Source organism: Polyodon spathula, chromosome 1 (assembly GCF_017654505.1).
Source record: "Polyodon spathula isolate WHYD16114869_AA chromosome 1, ASM1765450v1, whole genome shotgun sequence".
NCBI lineage: Eukaryota > Metazoa > Chordata > Actinopteri > Acipenseriformes > Polyodontidae > Polyodon > Polyodon spathula.
This window is the reverse complement of record NC_054534.1, coordinates 66,577,687-66,599,977: the sequence shown is the minus strand read 5'-3', so window position 1 is coordinate 66,599,977 and position 22,291 is coordinate 66,577,687. Positions and strand designations below refer to the sequence as shown.

Genomic DNA, 22,291 nt, shown 5'->3' with positions numbered 1-22,291 from the left:
TATATATATATATATATATATATATATATATATATATATATATATATTTTTTGTTTTGTTTTAAAAGGTCCCTTTAGGTAAGCAAAGGCCACTGCTTGAAAGAATTTGATTTACAGTATTATTGCTTTGCCTAGATACATTTTCATTTGAAAGCTTTACAGCTAAGGCTTTGGAAGATGGACATTGTTAAATTACTTAATAAAGTATTTTGTAATCGGCTTTTGCGTTGGCTGTGCAGTATGTACAGGCGACTTCTAATGTCTGCAGTACCTTTCCTGTGTTTCTGCAGTTGTTTTCTGCTAAACTCTGCAAGATTAGAGTCCTCTTGACCAGAGCTATTTATAGGGATATGCTGAACTGTTTTCTTAAAGAGAAATATTTCATGTAATTTACTGAATGGTGTCTATTTAGATAAAACGCTAACCTTTTCCAGTGCTTGCCTGCAAAAGTGCTTTCAAATCAGTCTGAGGAAAATGTTTAATGCCACACTGTGTTTTTCATCATTGCAGATTTGTTGGTGACTTGTTTCGGTACAGTTTAATGGCAGTGTCTTTCAGCAAAATATATGGACTAATTCATATTTTTTATGTTTGTTTTTTTTGTTTGTTCTTTTCACAGGCTGCTGCTATATTCAATTCAGCCTTTGGAAGTTTTCTGGTGAGTGGCTGTGTTTTAACTTTCTTAGATGAATACTGAGTTATTAATCTTGTGCTGCACACTGTGTGATTAGCCACAATGAACTCTTTTTTTGGAGAGAATAAACAGAGCCTCTGTATATAGAAGTCAATACTTAATAAACTCAAGACTCAAGGGACAAAGAGAAACACTGGTCTCATTTTGTAATGCTCATGAATATATAATATATGTGTGTGCATTTTAATAACTCTAAATCTGTGTTTATATAGTGCGTGTGTCTGTTTTTGTAACAAGATTTGTGATATACCTTATATAGGGCTACATTTACTTTTGCTGTAAGCTTGCTTACAGTTTAAAAAAAAAACTAGATATAAACAGCTTAGAATTTCAGTTTAAGGGATATGTGTATGTAAATTGGATATTTTTTGTGTTTCTTTTCCAATTGCATTTATTTGCTTTAAAGCTGGTTTATAGGAGATTTATTTATTTATTTATTTATTTGTATATTGTAAACAAAAAAGTTACTCTGTGGTCGTTTCATTAGTAACTAAAATCTATGCGACTGTTTCAGGTCAGTCAAGATCTTAATAATTTAGTGCATTTTTACTCACCACTGCTGATTTATGGTGGAATAACTATACAATACACGTTTCAGCTTAAATATGATATTTTTACAGTGATCATTCTGATGCGTTATCTGAATTGACAGAATTGATTTCTCTGCAGATAAGTCTTTGAAAAAGGTTTCTATCAATATATAGATCCTTTTTAAGAGGTCCGTCAAATAACCATTACTTGTATGAAGGGTCCTGGGAAAGGAAAACACGGTCTTGCGTACTCCAATGTAATTGTGGAAGAAAAGATAAAGCACCAATTAACGTGACGTGTACAAAGTTCAGTGGTATTGTTTATCATTATTTTCAATAATAATTATACTACTAATAATACAAAAAACACTGCAGTTAGTTTCTTTGATTCCTTTTTGTCAAGAATCAAAGGTTATGTCACTAATGGGTTAAGAAATATGTGTACACATACACAAGTTGGCAAGTTTAAAAATAGTACTTATACGTAAGTGCCATGGAGAGGGTGAAATACTACAGAGATTTGTGTGCATGTACAGTACACTGCAGTTGATACACAATCATCATCATCATCATCATAATAGCTTGCCATTAACAGACATGTAAAAATAAGGAAAATAAAGTACTTTTGTAACTTACACTAGAATCTGTACCACAGTATATTACTATCAAGTTATCTTTTGTTTATGTATCTGTTTGCCCATTCATAAAACTGGAAATGTTTACACTTGAATCTACCAAAACATTTCTTTGTGTTTTGTATAACTATTTAAACAGTACATTCAGCAGGTTAAACACAACTCTGTCACTACAGAAAACTTTTATTTCAAGTGTCAAAAGTTCAGTATTTAGAATGAGATATTTTACATATTCACGCTGGGCTTTTTAGTGTCCCTTGCCTAATTTAATATGCAACATTTTAAGATCTAATTGTTAAGGAAAACTGTGTTTTTATGTAGCAGCAATGGTAATAACTAATGACGGATGAATAAAATTTACATACATTTCAGACCAAGAGAATATCTGATCATTGTGCCACAGAGAATTGCTCTAAGTTAGGAAGTTAATTTCATTATCTCCTCCCCCCATTTAAGCCCGCTGCTTTACAATAATTGGAAAACAGAATAAATGATTAGATTTTATTACACAATGGGCTTTAATAAAATCTGATGGCATGTTAGCTTTACAGAAAGGGTGCCAATTACGCACGGTAGCATTGACGTGATTTGTATTATTATTATTTGAAAGTGACGGTGAGGAAATGTAATGGAAGAATGATCTTCCTTTTTCATTTTACACAATACAAAAGTGTTTTTATATCAGTATCTAACCATTTTCATGACAGCCGTTTGCACTGCTGGTATAGCATAGTTTAAATGCAGCAACTTCACTTTTTTGATTTGACATACATTTTCTTGGGTCCATATGTTTCTTTTAAATTGTACTTTTGTTTTACAAAATCCATAATATATTTAGACTACTTATGATATCTCTTCCACACATAACATTTAGCACTTTCATAGTGTGTTGTGTTGACAGTGCAAGTGCAGTCAATTGCTACATATATATATATATATATATATATAATCTGTTGCACCCACGTTATGGTAAACAACTTCCATAGTATGTAAATGATAGTAATTTTATAAAGTTCAATACACAATCACTTGCATGCGTAATGTTATATATTGGTAGTACTTCTAATTTAAGCCATAATGTTACATAATATGGGTCAATGAGTAGTTGCGATGCAATTTACTGTACATGGTAAATAGTTCATATTTTCACATCATAAATACAATTGATTATCAATTTTACTGATTTTTTTTTTTCTTCCTTAAACTGATCATAGGGAAGTACAAAGTACGTTGCTCCATCTACAAATACTCATGTAAAGATAAATACCATTATACCTTAATCAATCCCTGCAATACTAGGTTTTAAAAGCTATCTTTAAACAGAAAAAAAGACTATCTACTATTCAGATAAAGCAATTCTTCACTCATTCTGGCACAACTGTGCAGAAAGTAACTGTATTAGTCACAGTGTTCATTTTTCTTAGAAATTTGTGACATGAATTTAATTATGGGAATGACCAGCAACTACAAATTTAATTTTGGTAGGTTGGGACAACTTGATTTTTTTTTAAGAATGATGGATTTTGTGTTTTGGCCCTCTACCCCCCCTTCTTCATTGTTTCTGGAATGCAGATACAATTTTAAAAAGGGAAGGCTTCACTTTATAGCTTTCCGCTGGTTCTCTGAAAGTATACTGGATGCTTCAGAACACAGCTTTGTTGTTGAGTGCTGCTCACTTAAATTACATATTCAAGCAGTACATTTAAGTGCTTTCTGCTGTGGTAAGCAGGTGTGCTACAGCTCCAAACCCAGAGTATCAAGACATTCCTGATGTCATGCTTTAAAATATTAGAATATGTGAGAATGAGCTGATGCTTTTTCTCAAATTATTATTTTTTTTTTTTTTGTCCTTTTTAATATGCTTTCAGAAGTTAGTCATTATTTTTAATAATGGTTTGAAAGTTCAGAGCTAGATAAAGTACAAAAAAGATCTGTTCCTTCTGTTGCCCCTCTATATGAATTGACATAGCCAGTATCACACACACACATTAACAATCTTGCCTCCAGGTGCCCATTACAAGCTGGACAAACTCAAGGTTTTCAGAGGAGGTTGCAGTATGAAACTCTATCCCTGTGTTTATCATGTTGGCTCCTCCAGTGTTGACTCTGTGTTAAAGTCAAAATGCCATCCGTATCATGTTGTGTTCTTTTCTACTAAACCTTGTGAAACTAAAGCCAAGTATACAAAGAAACATGTTTCCCGAAACATTTAGTATTCATGAAATCAGGAGACATTCTTTGAACATTTGACTTGGTGATCATGTGACTAAGCAAGACAGCAACTCCATCAGAAGACAACATGTTTTGAACAGCTGCTAGGATTGTATAGACATGGCACTACTTAATTACATTAAAAGAGGAATGTTTCCTTAATGAAAGGTAGGTTTTTTTTGTATGCTGGTCTTAAGGAGAGTAATTTGGTGTCTGCCCAAGCTGGTCCACAACAGCCCGTTACTTAGCCCAGCAGATTAGTCACTGGGCTGTTTTTGCATCTGGAGGTTTGGGTTTGAATCTGGCTCAGGTGAAATACATTTGTGGTCTAAGTTTAGCCTCCAGTGCTTTCACGAGACGAAAGCAACACACAGTTCATCACAGTTTGGTATAATTGGCAGTCTGTGCTTGAGAGCGGCCTGAGACTGAATGAATTGAATGTTCTAGTCAGAATTTCGGTGTGTTATCAGTGTTATATGGTAGCCAGGGCTATTACACTAAAAAAATAAATAAAATACTTGTGCAATGTACAGTGCAATACATATGCACTGCCTTGTAGAAGAAATAAGGTTCAGTGCTTTAGTGTTTTGCTTCACTTCACAGCCTCAACTTTGTTGAGTGTATACTATAACTAAAGATTTATGGTATGACATTTGCATACAATGTTAGTTTAAACCAAATGATTTCTCCACAAGAAGTATAGTAAACCTGGCTCTTATTGTAAACAGTATTAAATTAGGTAGGTAGGTTAACCCATTGAATTCATACAGTTTTGTTCCTATTCACCTGGGGAAAGACTTAAGTATATATATATATATATATATATATATATATATATATATATATATATATATATATATATATATATATATATATATATATATATATATTAGTACCAGTCAAAAGTTTGAGTACACTTGCTGGAAACTATTTTTTTTTTTTTTCATAATTGACAGTGTTTTATGTTGTATACGTTTCATAAATACTTGAAAATGAAAACACATGTTAGAATATACAAAACAAAACATAAGGAGTATCAAACCAATGTTCAAGAAAATTGAAAATTGTCTCCAAATCTTGGATTCCTCAAAATAGCCACCCTTTGCCTTAATAACAGCCTCACAAACACAAGTCATTCGGTTAACAAGTTTTAGCAGGAAATCACCCGACATGTCTTCCCAGCTCTTCTGCAGCAATTCCTAGAGATGTAGGGCACTTGTGGGTAGCTTTGCTTTGACTCTTCTGTCCAGTTCGTCCCATACAAGTTCTATGGGATTGAGGTCTGGATACTGGGCAGGCCAGGTCATTAGATTGAGTTGTCCTTCACTTTCCTTCTTCGCCAGATAGTTCTTGCACAACTTTGAGGTGTGTTTCGGGTCATTATCTTGCTGAAGAATGAAGGACTGCCCAACTAGCCATAATCCTGAGGGAATGGCACGCCTCTGAAGTATGCTATGATAGAAATGCTGGTTGAGCTTGCCATGGACTGGGTAAAGATCACCAACTCTGTCACCAGCAAAGCAGCCCCAGACCATGACACTGCCTCCTCCATGCTTGACAGTGGGAACCACACATGCAGAACTCATGTGCTCGCCCTCTCTGCGTCTTACAAATACTCAGTGGTTGGACCCAAATATTTCAAATTTTGACTCATCAGTCCATAAGACTGACTTCCACTCCTCAAATGTCCAGTTTCTGTGTTTTTTGGCCCAGGCAAGTCTCTCTTCCTCTTATTCTGCACTATTAACAATGGTTTCTTTGCAGCAATTCTTCCAGTTAGGCCAGCTTCACACAATCTCCTCTGAACAGTTGATGTTGAAACATCTGTACTTCTAGTAGCATTTAACTGAGCTTGTATTTCAGGGGCAGTTAATCACCGGTTTTGCAGACTTGTGACTCGAATGAACTTGTTCTCTGATTCTGAGGTCTGCCTGACCTTGTTTGGTCCTCATGAATGCCAGTTTCTTCAAATCGTTTGATGGTCTTGGCCACAGCAGTTACAGACACTGTAGTTCTTGCGACTTATGATTATCAGCTTATATAAGTGCACGTGTCATATAATGAAATATTATGTGTTTATAGACTAGATTAAACCTTTACAAGCATAGATAATCAAGCAGGTGTACTCAAACTTTTGACTGGTACTGTGTGTGTGTGTGTGTGTGTGTGTGTGTTATATATATATATATATATATATATATATATATATATATATATATTTTATATATATATATATATTTATATATTATAATATAATTATCTATAAAAAACAACAATAAAAGATTAAGGAAGTAAAAAAGATTCAAATAAAAATATTACGTTTATTTACAGTGTTGCAGGTTTAAAAATGTTTTTAATTTGTAATTTTTTCTGGGCTTAATGGAGCTGAACAGCTTGGGTAAAAAAAAAAAAAAAAGAAAAGTTTGAGAAACCCTGCTTTAGAGGATGCTAGGGCTTTCTAACATAAAAACCTTTCTGGGTGACCTAACCTGTTTGTGCACTTCACACATTTACCAAAACCACTAATCAGAACCAAAAGACATATACTGAGATGACTATAAAGGAAAACTAAAACCCAACATAATATCACAAAGGAACAACTCGGTTTTAATCACTGCTTATTTAAGGGTTCAAATTTAGTTTTGTGAGTTGGCTCCAGCAATAAGAAGCTGAAAATATGTCATGGCTGCTAATTGCTAATCCTGGTTTGACAAATGATAATGCATTGGTATTCCTTTTTTTTTTTTTTTAACTATGGCACAAATGAGCACTGCTTTTTAAATGTACCACCTACTGTGTCACTATGAGAAATATGGAGTGGTAGCAAACATTGTGTCCAGTGAAAACCTTTCACTTTGCTGTCACTGTGGCATATGTTTATCTAATGTGATGCACAATAGATTAAATACTGGTCTCATTAAATCCCACATCCCTAGTGTCTATTAAAAATGCTGTGGAAAAATTAAAAATTGCCCAGGTCAGGACTATAGGAATGTAGTGCATTAGCTGCCTCTGTAACATTCAGGCCTGTCTGGAAACTGGTGCTCAGCACATGTGCAGTAAGAGCAGCTGCTTTGCTCAGCAGCACTGCACAGGACCAAGATACTTGCTTGTTGTTGCTTGTCGAACCAGTACCGACCAAGTGTTTAGTACACAGAACCGGTACAGAACCACTCCCGCTCACGTCTTGACCTGCCTGGTCAATATATAAGCAGATCGAGCAACAGCTGTACAACCCTATACTGTACACTGTATTGCTTTCTCCTTGCATCATGCCTGGGTTCTGTCCCAGTGAGATATGTAAGGCCAGTCTGCCTATGGAGGACAAGCCCAGCAGGTGCTCTTCCTGCCTGGGGCCAGAGCATGCCAAGGAGGCACTGGTTAATCACAGCTTCTGCGATTTTTGTGCCTCATTCTCCAAGTGCATGCTTGAGAAGAGGTTATCCCTCAGCTATAAGGAACGGCGGCACGTCCTTAACGGTAAAGCTCTCCCTGTTGGCAGAGCTCACACCGCTAATCAAGAGGGCCACTGCAACCTTGCAAGTGCCCAGGCTTACAGCAGGGGAAACAAGGCAATCCATTTTTGATGATGAGCCTACCGCCTCTCCCATATCCTCCCCCAGTACAACCAGATTTTCTATGTGAAATCCAGTATTCCTGAGATAGTCCAGCAACAGTTCCTGCTGTTTCCCGTACGATGGATGACCTATTTAGGGTGCATGTTGTGGAAAAGCTGGGCCTAGCCCATTTTCCGCCAGTTGAGGCTTCCATTGCTGCTTTGGTCCAGGCACCTAATTTGGCGCTGTTATCCAAGAATGCTTCCTTCCCCTGACAAGCAATGCCGGGTTTCTGAGGTGATCCTCAAAAGGGATTATTCAGCTGGGGTGTTCGCTGCATGGCTGGGGAACTATAACAGCATTCTGGTAGCATACCAGTTGCATCTGCAGCAGTCCCTGTCCACAACAGCTGGATGAGCTGCGCCTGGTGAACAAAAACCTGTTCCGTGTGTACTTATATGTATACTTAACGGACAGGCTGTAGGCAGAAACCTGGCTGCACTGGGGGAGCTGGCAGGCAGCTTTGGATTTCCTGGGCACGGGTGCCTGACGGGGACAAAGCTAAAGAGCTGGTTCGCCTGCTTGCCAAGCGACCACCTCCAGCACATAAACCAGTGGCAAGCTGGTGCCCTAGAGCCCAGCAGCCACAAAAACCAGCACAGCTGGCTGCACCCACTGCCAGAGGTGATTCTCCAGACAGGCCTGTAGCTGCTTGCAAACAAACCCTTTTTTTAATTATTTTTTTTTAGGCTTGCTTCTTTTTGTTTCACACCAGAAAAATTAAAGCGAACTTAAGTTTCTTTTGAAGTGCATTCAATTTCGTTTTTTTGGTTCACTTGCAGCTTCATCCAGACTAGAGTTCTATTGGTTTCACATTGCACTTTTCCAAACACACTCGGCTCTCTTGCTGATTTACTAGTGCAGAAGTTCTGGAAAAACGTTTACCATCATGCCTGTAGCCTTGATGATGTCCATGTCTTTTGCTTTATTTAGTGCTCACAACATCAAATCTTTGCAGAAGAAACGTAACATGCCGAAAGAGAGCATTTGTCAGAAAAACACTGTTCTTTTGGAGGAAGTGCCAGAGGAAATTATGATTATGAAAAAGCTTTACATATTGTACACTCTCAATTGCAATTTAGCTGTTATTGATGATAATAATAATAATAATAATAATAATAATAATAATAATAATAATAATAGCTTGTTGTGAATGTTGTACATGTTACAGTGTGGTTTGGTGAGATACGAATGCAACAGGAGCTGGTTTACTAAACTCATATGAAGCACTGCAAATGCAACAATGTCTGTACAAACAGTACCGCTTTGTCTTGGTACAATGTTTTCCTGCGAGTGTATATGGGACAATAAAACCAGACACAATACATGTGCTAAATAGTTAATCAATTGTCATTTTGTATTTTTTCTAGGACTTTTCTTTGCCTTGTGACAGTTTGCTATTTTGTTTAAAGAATCCGCATACTGCTGGTAAATCTCGCACACTGGTATTAGCGTAATGTCACTGAGTAACACCAATTGCACCATTTAATAAATCAGCCCCATGGTATTTTTTTGTGATGTGATTTTAACCCTGATGCAGCTCCTGAGCGGTCAGCGGTGGAGACTGTCGACTAGCCGTGTCCTGCTCAGCCAGGCATGGGGATCTCCTATCCCTAAACTAACTCCCTGTTCATTGGGCAGTTCTTCCAACTCCAACCTCAGAGTATACACATGATCGTTGGTTCATTGCAGCTTCCTTCTCCCAGTCATTCTCCCGTCGTTCAGCAGCACAGACGGGCCGATGCTTTGGCAGCAGCGGCACTCTGACTACTATGGCTTACAGCAGTCCTGAGCTGTATAATCGGGACCCTTTTATTCCTGGCGCTCTGCTGCACCATGCCCACCTGCTGATTAGGAGCTTGCAGCTGGGAAACACTCCCAAGCTGCTTGTTCCCACAACTAAACATAGCAGCCAGGCTGGGACACACAAAAAAGGTTCTCCATTAAAACCAATCCTGTTCTTATTTATACAATCACTACACTATCATTTACAATAAACAATCACAGAAGTCCCCTCCTTATGTGCATGGCACAAGACCTGCTACAACACCCTACAGAATGCCAAGGCAGTGTCCACGCGTTCCCAGTATGGGTACAAGTAGGGAGTCTCTTAGGACGTGGTGTCTGCCTCATGAGTTCGACCCCACGACTTGTCCCATGGCAGTTATACTGCAATTTTTGACCAGGGGAAATTCCCCTCTTTGTTAAAGGTCTATCTGGTAGCTATTTCAGCTTGCCATGTCAAAATTAACACTCCCCAGGAGCTCACTTCCTGGCGTGGCAATTTTTGAAAAGGGCTTGGCTGCTTCGTCCATCTGTGAAGGACATTGTTCCTCGCTGGAGGCTAAATGTGGTGCTTAAAGCACAAATGAAGCCTGAAGGTGATTAGATAATAAACAACATGTCACACAATGATGCAAAGTTAACAGTTTTTAGTATAAACAGCACACAGCTGTGATATTTAAGAAAAAGGAAAGACATTTCTTGTATTCTCTCTGTATGACATGCCTTTCAGGCAGGTATCATTCATCTTTTCATCTTTTTTTCTTGTGTTTTTCATTCTCATCCTGTTCCTAGTTGAATTTTTAAAATTTAATTCACTACTGCCATATTACCTATGACATGAATAACAAGAACCACACAAACCTACTTCAACCATTGTATTATGTGTAATGTGTTGATAACAGAAAAAAATAACTCGAGGGCCACAGTCTTTTTGAGTTTCAATCCAACTTGAGCTCCCAATAAGTTTATTTAATCATTATTTGCTGAGGTTGACATATTTAAAATGAGTTTAGGTCTTTTACGTTTTTTTTTCATTTTTTTGTTTTTTTAATGGTCTTGAAGCAAGCACGCAACGTTGAATTGAATGGGTGGGCCAGTGACATCCATAAATAGGGGCTGTCAATTAAAATGAGTGTCGTTGATATGAGGGTTGTAGTGTCCGTCTTGGTAAATATATGGATACCCATAAGTATTTACTTTACCCTTACGCATTTGACTGGTTTAATTTTACAACATTTCATATTGATTGGTTTAACAATACAACAACATCTGCAGTTCTTTTTGCTCGTCTGACAAACTAAAGTTTGCTACTGCTCTTCCTGCAGCCGTCAGTGTTACTCCCAACCACTCCCACAGCCTTCAGTTCCTCTCCCATCCATTCCTGTGAGATTTAAAACTCTTTACTCTTTATTATACTCTACAGTGAACAAACAGTAGTTATTGGGATCTGTGTTTAAGAAGGAATTTACTCTTCATCTCGGGAACTGCTTGGCCGATTTGGTTGAAACTAGGCAAGGACATTTATTATGAGTTACTGTTCTGCTTGATGAGGACTGCGGACGCATGCACTGCTGATGCGTGTAATGTGATGTTGTAGGGTCTTGGGTGTATGTTTATTACTTATATACGGTAGCTTAAGTCACTGATAGCTTTACTGAGAGTAGAACAGCAGACAATTACCATTTATTGAGGCAGAAGATTTTACACTATAATGTTTTTTTGTTTTTTTTTTCTCTGACAGACCCAAAGATTGCAGTGTTTATCCTGCTTAACAGGAAATGGTTTCAAGCAGTTCCTTCAACAACAGCACCTTGAGGTCTAGATTTAAAATAGCCAAGATTGAGACTTTGTAATTGCTTAATATATAATTCATATGAATACAAATCATGGTAGTGGCTGTTGTTGCTTAATAAGAACTTTTTAAAAACATTATGGATAAAAATATAAAAGTTGAAAGTGGAAAGGAATTGCTTGTCTATGATTTTCTTCATAGGAATGTCTTGAATGATTTTGTTTCAAAAGAATATTTTACAAATGATCCAAAAGAAAGGTTACGTTGGGTAGGAAAACAGCAGTGAGTTATCGAACGAGTGTCCTGGTTTCTTGGTAGATAATGATCTCTTGGAACAGTGTTTTCTTTGTTCAAGTAACAGTGTAAAGATGAAAGATTTTTTCAGAATAGCACTGCACTTCACATCTGACTGAAGCAGGTGTTAGAAATGCAGATGAATAAGGGAGACAAAAGACGATACAAATTTAAAGTGAAAATGCTACTGGCACACCTTCTCTGTTGTTAACACATGAAGCCTGGGGAAGTTTAATTATTCATGTTATTGTGTGTGTGCGCGCACGCGTTGTTTCTGTAGTTGGAGAAAAGGTGTCTGTTTGTTTTGTATGCGTTTGACAGCTTGCATGTACTGTACTCTGCAGCTTGTACCATTTTTAATGATCAGATGAGGAACACATTTGGTGGCTAAAGTGCAGCTTCAGTAATAAAAAATAAACTTCTAGACTGAGCTTGGTTTTCAAATAAGTACAGACTTAAAGCCATTGGGCGAGTCCTTTCCTTTAATCTTGTGGTCCTTTGAAAATTAGGGCCGATGACTTTACTCTTCATTAAAAGGAAAATTATTTGAACTGGATTTTAAGGTATCTGATGGTTTTCAGCTTTTATAGCTTTAATAATCATTTCAGAATTCAGTGGGGTTTTTTTGTTTGTTTGTCCATTTAATAGAAGTAGCAAGCGTTTCCTACATTCTTGCATTTTTCTTTCAAGAGTATTTTAAATGTTTGTTTTTTTTTCACTTGTTTCTTCAGATAGCCTTACGGGTTTATGACACGTTAGGACATTCACTGGATTTGATCCATTGCATATCCCAGTGGTGGAATAAGTCTGATTGCATGGCAGTTTTTGGCGTTCCAGGTTTTACTGTGCAATTTTGTCTCTCATCTACATTTTCCAAATATTTAATGGCATACTATGTGTGTTCTATATTATTATTTCTGCTTAGATAATTATTTGCCATGCTTACTAACTATTCCACCAGAAACTCCTCAAGGATGTGGGGAAGTGAGGGGATGAGTCATAGTTGGTCCTTGGTTCTCCTGTGCAATGCTACTACGCATCCCCACAAACAGCCTTTTAAGGAAGCAGTTTTTTGCGGGAATATTTTGTAAGATGTTAAATAATGAAAAAAAACTACAACAGTTAATCAAACAGAACACAGAGTATTAGAAAGAGTGTGGATGATATAACATGTCCCTCCTAAGCCCTGGTGTGACTGTAAAAGATAGTAAAACATGGCTGCTATGGCAAATTCACAAGCTCTTTGTTACAGTCATTTAGACATACAGGGCCATATTTTCAAAGCGTTTCCTCCATTCTTTAATTAACTCCTGTTATTTATTTATTTATTTATTTATTATTTTTTTAAAGAGTGCCTAGGAGTATTTAGTTGTTTTGGTTGTAGTTTTGAAAATATAAAATATGGCCAATAGAGACGTCCTAAAATGAAACTTGGTTATTCATTTAGATAGACAAATGTTTCAAGTCTGTGTCAATGTCATAATGTCGCACTCATTTATATAACATACAGGAGCACCATATCTTTGTAAAAGCAGTGGACAAGACCTCAAATAATCTTGTTCCATCACACTCTCTGTCACGCCAGAGCTTAGGAGGGACACTTTGTTATCCACATGCTTCTAATACTGTGTGTTCTGTTTGATTAACTGTTGTATTTTTTCATTATTTAACATGCTTACAAACTATTCCTGCAAAAACTGCTTCCCTAAAAGTGAGGTGGAGACATTTTTTAATGTTGTAATCTTTGTTTTAAATATGTGCAGCTTATTTAGACTCAGTGTTGCAGCTGTCTGCCAACAGGTATTGTCTATAAAAGAGGTGTTGCCCCTCAGTGGGATTTGAACTGTGGAAACAAAATTAGTTGTCATTGTCCATGTAATATAACTGCAGCTATAACATTATTATTCTTACAGGTGTTTGTTCAAAGATGTGCAAAATAATCTGCAAGGTTTTGTAGGCTGTAGAAGGCACTGGCACTGAATTAATATGCAGTGGCCCATAACATAATTTATAAGGCTCCATTGCTAATTTGCCAATGTTAAATGTGCTCAATCAACTTTAGCTTGTGCTGATTTTTTTCTTTTTTATTATAACTCTTCTGACCCTTATCCCATGGTCTGCCTCTTTACTCAGACTGAGTAAGCTTTACTCAGACTAAGTAAGCTCAACTTACTCTGTCTGAAAGTGAGAAACTTTGGAACCTGATGCAACGGTCTACACTCTGCCAGTCTTTGCAGATCTGTATCTTAACCAAAAAAGTCAGAGCTGACTAGGATCACGTAAATCTTTTTCTAAGCATCAATATGCAGTAATTAAGGGGCTGAGGTAAGCAGGAACACTGAATTTTATATCGGTAACAGTAATGGAATAATTTGCAACCTTCATGCCAGCCGAGGCATCCTGCACTGATGTTGTTGATTTAAAACAGCAGCATTGACAACCTCTGGAGTTTTTCGACTCATTATCTGTAAGCCAAATACACAGTGCCACTTAAAATTCTCCCGTTGCAAGCCATTGCAGCCAGCATTTCCAGCATTATATTAGAGGTAATTAGATTTTTAAGTTTAATGCTTTCTTCCCAAAGGACTGGGCTCTTCATAGTAATTGTGAAGGTACAGTAAAAACAATATGGATGCTAGTGGATATACCAGATTGATATCACAACTATAGCAGTATTAATATTAGTAATAGTTTGAATATATCAGAAGATTTGGAGGTCAACCCACACTACTGCAATTATGGGCTCAGAACAGCATTTAGAGGGTTTTGGGCTGTTCATTATACATATCTCAAGTGATGTGGACCTATATGAACTTTTATGTATGAGTTTTGGTTTCTAGTTGGTTTGACTAATAGAAGCCTAACCTGGCAATTTCCTGTCCAAATTTGATTCAATGTTAGAAAAACCTTACGTTATTCATCATGATAACCAGGGTGTCAAAGGTTATGGTAGCCCAAGGCTCCTGAAAATCCTAATTGGCTTCTAGAAATCTCCCAAGTAGCCAGATTCATTATCCACATTGTTTGATCTGTTATTTTTCATTAGAGCACAGCTTTGCGATTGTATTGCAATGTACTGTTCTTGTCCATCCTATGTTTTGTTTCTGTCCATTGGGAAACAAAGAATAAAGAAGTTGGTTTCAGGGGGAGCAGAAAAAAAACAAAAAACACTTGAATCTTTTTTTTTTTTTTTTTTTATCCCCTAGCATGAATTAAGTGTGAGCTACTTTATGACAAACCTTTGTTGCCTTGTGAAAGAAAATGAAAAGGTATTCCCTTTTTAAAAAAAATTAATAAATGCATAAATAAATAAAATAAAAATCCAATTATTTTACAATAGTTGCTCTGTAAAAAAAATTAAAAATCCAGAGGGTTCATACTCACAACCGTTCCTCATTCAGCACAGCTGGTTGTGTCACTTCTGGTGTTATGATTTGCTTTATGTAAGTAATCATGATGACTTTGCAGTATAAGCTCTCTGAAAAGTGCTCAAGAGCTGCTAAAATTCATTGAAAGGACAGCTTACGTTCTCCTCAAATCTTAATAAAACCCAAAAGCAGGGTATATTCCTTGGGTCCTGTTGAACATTTCAATAGGACTAGTGCACAAAAATCTTATTAAACATTCCCCCAGCCATCATTGCTGAGGAGCTGGATTTCCAACACAACAAAATTCCCCCAAGATTTTAAATTATTAATGCTTGGGAATCTGTGGGATTCAGCAGATATTCTCACTGTTATTGATGGCAATGTTCATCCTTTTTATTTACCAGATGTATATAATGAAATAAGGGGTTTTATATTAGTCTTTAGGCTAATTTCACAAAGGCAGACGGGGCATTTGGTTTTAATAAGTGTATAAATATTTTTTCTTTGGGCTTGGCACGGGTGATGGAAGCAGACTGTTCTGCCACTAATTTATTAACCCCTGCAGCAGTTTGTGGATTCTAACAATGGAAAAAATATATATTAAGAATATTACATTGATAACTGTGCCAGTTAAATATGTGCATGACAAAAGATGTGAAAAAGCAAATGCTTCTCACTTAAATTTTGCTGGTATGTAGCTTGACCCTGGACTAACAGTATCTATTTGAATCGAGATCCCGCAGTCCCTTTCTTTGCCCTTTTTCTTTAATATTTTGGTTGTTTGAGGCTCCCTGTGCCATAGCTGCACTTTGAATGTTTAATGTGGCTCCAGCGCCTGTCTCCGCTCCAGTAGGATCTACTGTATAGGATTGAGACAGAAAATGATTTCAATTATTTCACATCCAAAGGAGTATTCCTTACCTCTAGCACCAGAATACTTGTATTTATACTGACTTCCATACAGTAAACTTAAAGCCTTCAGATTTTAAAGGAGCCCATATAAGCATCATAGTACTGTTTCAGAGGTGCTCTACTGTATATTTTTTTTAATATAGCTCGCATCCTGAGTAAACTACATATCTGGTATATAATGTGAGCCTGTATACGTGCATGACTTGGTATACTAGAGATGTGATCCAAGTCAGCTAAGAACCCCTATCAAAAACACTATATAATACTATGTAGATAAGCCAGGTACAGTATGCTACATATCTGGTATATAATGTGAGCCGGTATACTCGAAGAATTGGCACAAATATGAGAACACTTTCACATCTTTTTTTTTTTTTTGTTAATCTATTTTTAATGGTAATGAAAGCAGAAGGTACTTTGTGAAGTAGAAGTGCATATGGGTCAGGATGCTTCAGGATTTGGTTATGTAGCAGAATGTATACTAATTTGTGGTACAGGAGGTTGTCCATTGTGTCAACAGAAGGGGTACGCACATAATTAAAATGCTTTTTGGTGAACGTATTTACATATTAGTGGCAGTGTTGCTGCTGTGAATGTACATGGAAATAAAACGTTGATAGTTAGGTTTGAGAAAAATAAATCAAAAGAATGTGGAATTATGATTATCAGTAGGGTTAAATATGCGCCCACGGATGATCCTTAAATGGTGTACTTTTATAATTTGTGTTATGATTATGAAGTCTGCAGTGTAGTTCTAAAATGGGAGCACAACCTTTGTAATGAAGCCTTATAGACTTTAATTTGTCCCATTCCCATAGGTCTGGTGATAGATGATACACATTGTGTTCTTTTTGTGATCATTATCAAGCACTTTGTTTTCTAGCAGGGTATTTTCCAACATTTTACATTTAGTATGATAAACAGAATTCCCCCCCTTGGTGTTTCCTACTTTTAATGTATGTGTGGAAATAAAGCCCAGTCCGTTTTCTGTCGACCTGGGTGACAGAAGCAAGAGCGCAATGCTTTGGAAACAGCAATTTTAACAAGACCACCCTTCCGTCTATTCAGCTTCTCAAGGTTGCATGCTTGATACGGATGCTTCCATCTAAGCTTTTATGTATTGAATCGTCAGCCTAAATGTTGATTAGAACAAATGTTTCTTACACTTTGACCTGGGTTGAGCTGGGATTGATCGGGGTACATGGTTTCCCACTACACAGGATTGTGACCTGGGTAACCAGAACCCGGGTCAGGACATAATGTGCCAGTGTGAAAAGGGCTTTTGTGTATTAAAGCGCAAAATAGAGGATACACATTGGTTGGATTCAGTGAGTGGCAGAAGACTAGTCTCTAAACCGTGTAGTTGTTTTCTCTTTTTTAGCAGTAGCGATGCTTTTGGAGGAGTGAAAATACTTTGGGAGCAATTCACTCGTTAAATAATGAACCAAGACAAGTGGAATCAGATATCATAAGTGTGATTTTGTTCAGAAACCCCAGAGTCCGCAAGTAGTATGTTGTGAGAATATTTTAAAGTTAAGGAGTATAAGTATTTTGCTTTTAGGGACTGGAGCAGGGCTGGGGCCTTGGTTATAAGGAGGGGGCTTCTGTAATTGTTTATTGTAAATATGAGTGTTGTGGTTGTGTAAATAGGAATGGGATTGGTTTTTAATGGGAAAACTGATGCTCTTTGTGTCCCAGCCTGCCTGCTGTGTTTAGTTGTGGGAACGAGCAGCTTGGGTGTGTTTACCAGCTACGAGCTCCTAATCAGCAGGTGGGCATGGTGCAGCAGAGCGCCAGGAATAAAAGGGTCCTGATTATACAGATCATGACTGCTGTAAGCCACAGGGGACAGAGTGCCGCTGCTGCCGAAGCATCGGGCCGTCTGCTGCTGAACGACTGAGTTCAGGAAATGAAGCAGGGGTTTGTTCCGGGAGAAGGAGGCTGCAATGCACCAACGATCGGATGTATATCCAAGGTTGGGGTTGGTGAACAGCCTGAGGAACAGGGAGTTAGTTTGGGGATAGTAGATTCCACCCAGTATAGCAGACGGGTGGAAGCGGGACCTCCATTTGTTAGCAGAGTACCGTGAGCCGTTTTCTTGGTATTTTTTGTTTGATAGTTTTCTGTAGGGTGTTTATTTTGCCTTTTGTTTGGTGGACCGTATGTCCAGTATCAGCTACCATTGCTGGCAGTGTCACATATGGTTCCTGTATGCGAATGTAAATAAACCTGCACGCCTGCGGGGCGTGTCAACCCCAACCTTTTAGTCTCTCTCCTGTCAATCTACATCCTCCAGAGCCTTAAATCATCCAAATCACGTCTCCTATCATCACCTGTAGCGAGACCCCTGTTACAGGGACGTTCTGGCTCTAAGACACTGGGCTTCGCATCCATAAGACCTCGTCCAAAAGACAGCACTCCATAAAGCCTTTGTCCTCTGAACACCCTGCTAGAGCTATGGCAAAGATCTGGCCCAAGTGGAAGAGCTCTCCCTGCTGATAAATAGTCGAGCAAGGATATTAAAATTTATTTTCTTGATATCAAGCTTGTTAGTTGACGTGTGGAGGCCATAGAAAGCCAGATTCTTGCCTCCAGGCAGCCAGGTCTAAAAGCTGGCTGATTTTGTTAGGTTTTCATTTGGGATTTGGACAACAGAAACTAGTTTTAAAGTTTAACACCAATTAGTTGGTTTGGCTACTGATTAAATAAGCCCAAATGACAATGTACATTTTTTATTTTTTTTTTATCTGGCAGGCTCAGAGGTAGTATCATTATGTTCTATTCGTCAAAAGGGTGGTTAGTGCACATATAATGCTGGCCAAAAACTTTATTTTATGTATGAACAGTCTGTCATGTTGTAATAAATGAAAAGAGTGCACCATGTCCTTTTTAATAAATTACTTCTTAGAAACACAGCGGGTACAATGGCATCAGATGTACTTACCTGATGGCACATGTCTTTGCTGGCGGTCTTAGTTTCAGCACTCTGTTCATTTAGCATCAAACATTGTTTCTAGAATCTCAATAAATTCAATGGTATTTCTTCACAATATAAAAAGAAATAGTTTAATCAGAGCATGGCATTACAATTAGATGTATTTGTGAGTACAACAACCTAATTAATGTAGTAATACTAAAAGAAAAGTCTTTCGTCAAAGAATGGATGAACAGCATAACTAAGAAATGAAGACGCCTGCAGCTATTTTTTGTATGCACATGTACCCTGATTTATTCTACGGCATGCTCAGGTTACATTTCTGAAGTAGAATAATTACATTTTATTCCACATGATTTATGAAAATGTATATGTTCAGTGGCTGTAGTCCTGTGGGTATTATGTTGTCTCTCGCTCCCATTTTAGGAAGAGCCTCACTTTACTGATGGCCATTCACTTGTGACAACACACAATTGAACTATAGTGTGGTAACCAAATGAATGCTTACATTAAACATGATACTTAATCCAGTTCTGCTGTATGAAATCTTTAGATAAGATTGTAACAGTCTTAAATAAGGAGTAAAGAGCTCAAGAAAATGTGATTCTAGTTAATATTTAATGCATTTAACGAAGTGTCTCACTTGAGTTTAAGCATTTTAAAGTTATCTAATAGAATATTTTACAAACACACAGGTCGTGGATGGATATATTATGTTGTAGCACAGATACTTAAAAAAATAAAAATAAAAATCATATTCATGAATCAGTGTGGAAGGCTAAAAGGATTATGACACCTCTCTTGATGGTAGGGTCGTCCACATAGTGTGAATGACACCGTCCCTCTGGGTCAAAGTTAAGCCATTTCAAAGTGTGAAAGAACCAGCGCTAGGGATAGTTCTGTCAGCCAGAACATGATGGCTTGGTTTTATGTATTAAAAAATATAATCCAAATTAGAATTGTCATAATAATCTAGTCATAATAATAGGAAATATTATTATTATTATTATTATTATTATTATTATTATTATTATTATTATTATTATTGAAATGGTTGCCATGTTCTTGGTAAGACATGGGATGTGACTCTTTTATAAGTAATTTTATTAATAATTGGTCCGTGTGCTTGTCATTTTTTATCATTAAACAGACAAAAATAAAGACGTACCATTTCTCATTAGTAGATACTGATTCATCGATTTCATATACATCATTAGAAGCCATTTGGAAAGCAACATTTTTTATTTTTTTTTGTGCCACATATTTTCCCTATCAATTATAACACTGACAGTTTCAAACATGAAAGAGGTAGACAATATGTTTTGACCTTAAATGCCTCCCCATGCCTTGCCATTTGGCTCTGTGCCTTCCCAGTAGGGATGAAAGCTGACACTACCCTGCTTCCACATCCTTTAATCAATATCACTGTGACACAATGCAAATTATCCTGGACTGCATAGAATTCATTATATAGCATAGAAGATAGCAGGCCTTTTGGAAAACATTGCTGAGCGACTTATGAGGTCCACGAATGGAGAGAAGCAGTGAGTGAAGTAATTGCTAATGAAGCGGCACTTTAATTGTACTCTTTTGTTTATTTGATATAGATCTTCGGGGTTCCTCGGTCAAGCTACAGCCCTGCTATTGTGTAGGTAAAATACTTATTACTTTGACTAGCAGAACAAGTCCCCCGAGAGCATGCGTTGTATTCCAGTAAATCTACAGTGGCAAAATTGTGTTAATGCCAACTAGAAATATTAACCACTGTATACCAAATAACTGCCAGAAACAATTCACTAGCTAGCCCTGTGACTTTGTTTTAATTGATTTTCTTACTTTGTTCAGCCTGTGTTGATTTGGTTTCTGCTCACAGAATGTTTATTAAAATAATAATAATAATAATAATAATAATAATAATAATAATAATAATAATAATAAATTGTTTTTATTTACTGTTGTGTCTTAGTCAGGGCTGCTAAGACATATTTAACCCATTTTGCTCCAAAATAATTTAATTTAGTAACAAATATGTTATATAAATATATTTAAATGCATCTCGTAAGTGTCCTTTGCTTGTGACTCCATAACAAAACGGGACAACTTTTTTCTCATTTTTGGAGGCCTTTTATTGGATTTACACTGTTAGATTGAACAAAGTATGACCTTTCTTTCTTTCTTTCTTTCTTTCTTTCTTTCTCTTTCTTGTTTTGTTGCTTTTGTGAAATGTACAGTCCCAGGATATGTACTCCTCCAGTACATTTCCAGTGGTTGTTCAGTTTGTATTTTGTGTTTAACAGCCTGATAGAAGTAAGGCACGTGAGTGAAGCAACTTCCAGTGTCATAATAATAATAATAATAATATTATTATTATTTAGTCATTTAGCAGACACTTTTATCCAAAGTGACTTATAGAGGCTTGGAGGTAAACTATGCATTACAACTGCTGCTCAGGTAATGACAAAACACCATGATTCAAAAACCTGCCTAATATTTTTCATGCAGGCAGAATGCCTATTCTAAAATATATACATAAAAAAATTAAAAGCCGGAATGGTATGTGACAGGCCAAACAAAGCTGCCTTCTAAATGTATTGAGAAAATAAACGTATAGAAAATTCTTGTGGGCACATCTCTTGCCATTAGTGCGTTACATTGCTTTTCAGCTGTCAACATAAGGCACACTTGGCTGCCAAATTTGCTCACACTGTGCACTGCCTCCAGCTTGCCTGAAGCTCAACTTTGACAAAAAAAGGGTTGATTTCACTTCTCTTAGCCTTGTTTGCATGCAGAGCTAAGTCTTGGTGTCTTTTTTTTATTTTGCAAAGTACACACTCTCTTGTACACTTCAGATATGGTGTACACTTCAGATGTGGTGCTCAAACAAAAAAAAAAGAAAAAACCTGGTGTCTTTGGCTGTGAGCAACAGGGTCAAGGCAATGAAGTGGAATTTAAAGAGGGCCGTTGAACATAATGGGTTTTGACTGGCATTTGTTATGTGCCTGAACGCATCATTGATTGAGCACTCGTTTGTTAAATCAGTCCTAGTTTCTGCAGTTTGGCAGCCAGTGACATATGTGTGGTCACTTTTTGTGAGATTTCCAAGCTCTTAACTGCCTTGTATAACCAGATTTTGACTGATAACAGTTTACTAACCTTCACTTCTAGGTGGAGTCTTGTGAAAACCCTTTCTTTTATTCAAGAAATCAGCCAGCATGGGTAAACCTAGATCTCCATTTGGGACCTCACTAGTTTACAGCTGTATGTCGAATGACGTACCCAAGGTTCAGACAGTCGCAGTCAGTGACTGTTTGGTAAGGCTTGGAAAAGTAATATAAAAACTGGGCATGGAGTTTTTATAAACCAGAACCGTACGAGAGTATGAAGTATGTTTTAAATGGAAAATATAATGTTGACTTTGGTTGACAGATAAGGTTGTGCAAATTTAAGGTAGTTCTGAGTAATTACAAATGTTGCAATCATTTTTTTTATGAGAATCCTTTTAGACATTTTTATGTGTTA

At 37.0% G+C, this 22,291-nt stretch overlaps 1 protein-coding gene across 2 annotated transcripts in view; it reads left to right on the top strand.

Annotated features, from left to right (window-relative positions):
* LOC121321266 (sodium/bile acid cotransporter 7-A) overlaps positions 1–22,291 on the top strand; it is a 105,406-nt gene that overhangs the window by 32,369 nt on the left and 50,746 nt on the right. For both annotated transcript variants that reach the window (XM_041260170.1, XM_041260176.1), the window contains exon 5: positions 619–657. In XM_041260170.1, the coding sequence (XP_041116104.1) occupies positions 619–657 (39 nt within the window). The remainder of the gene's footprint in view (positions 1–618; positions 658–22,291) is intronic.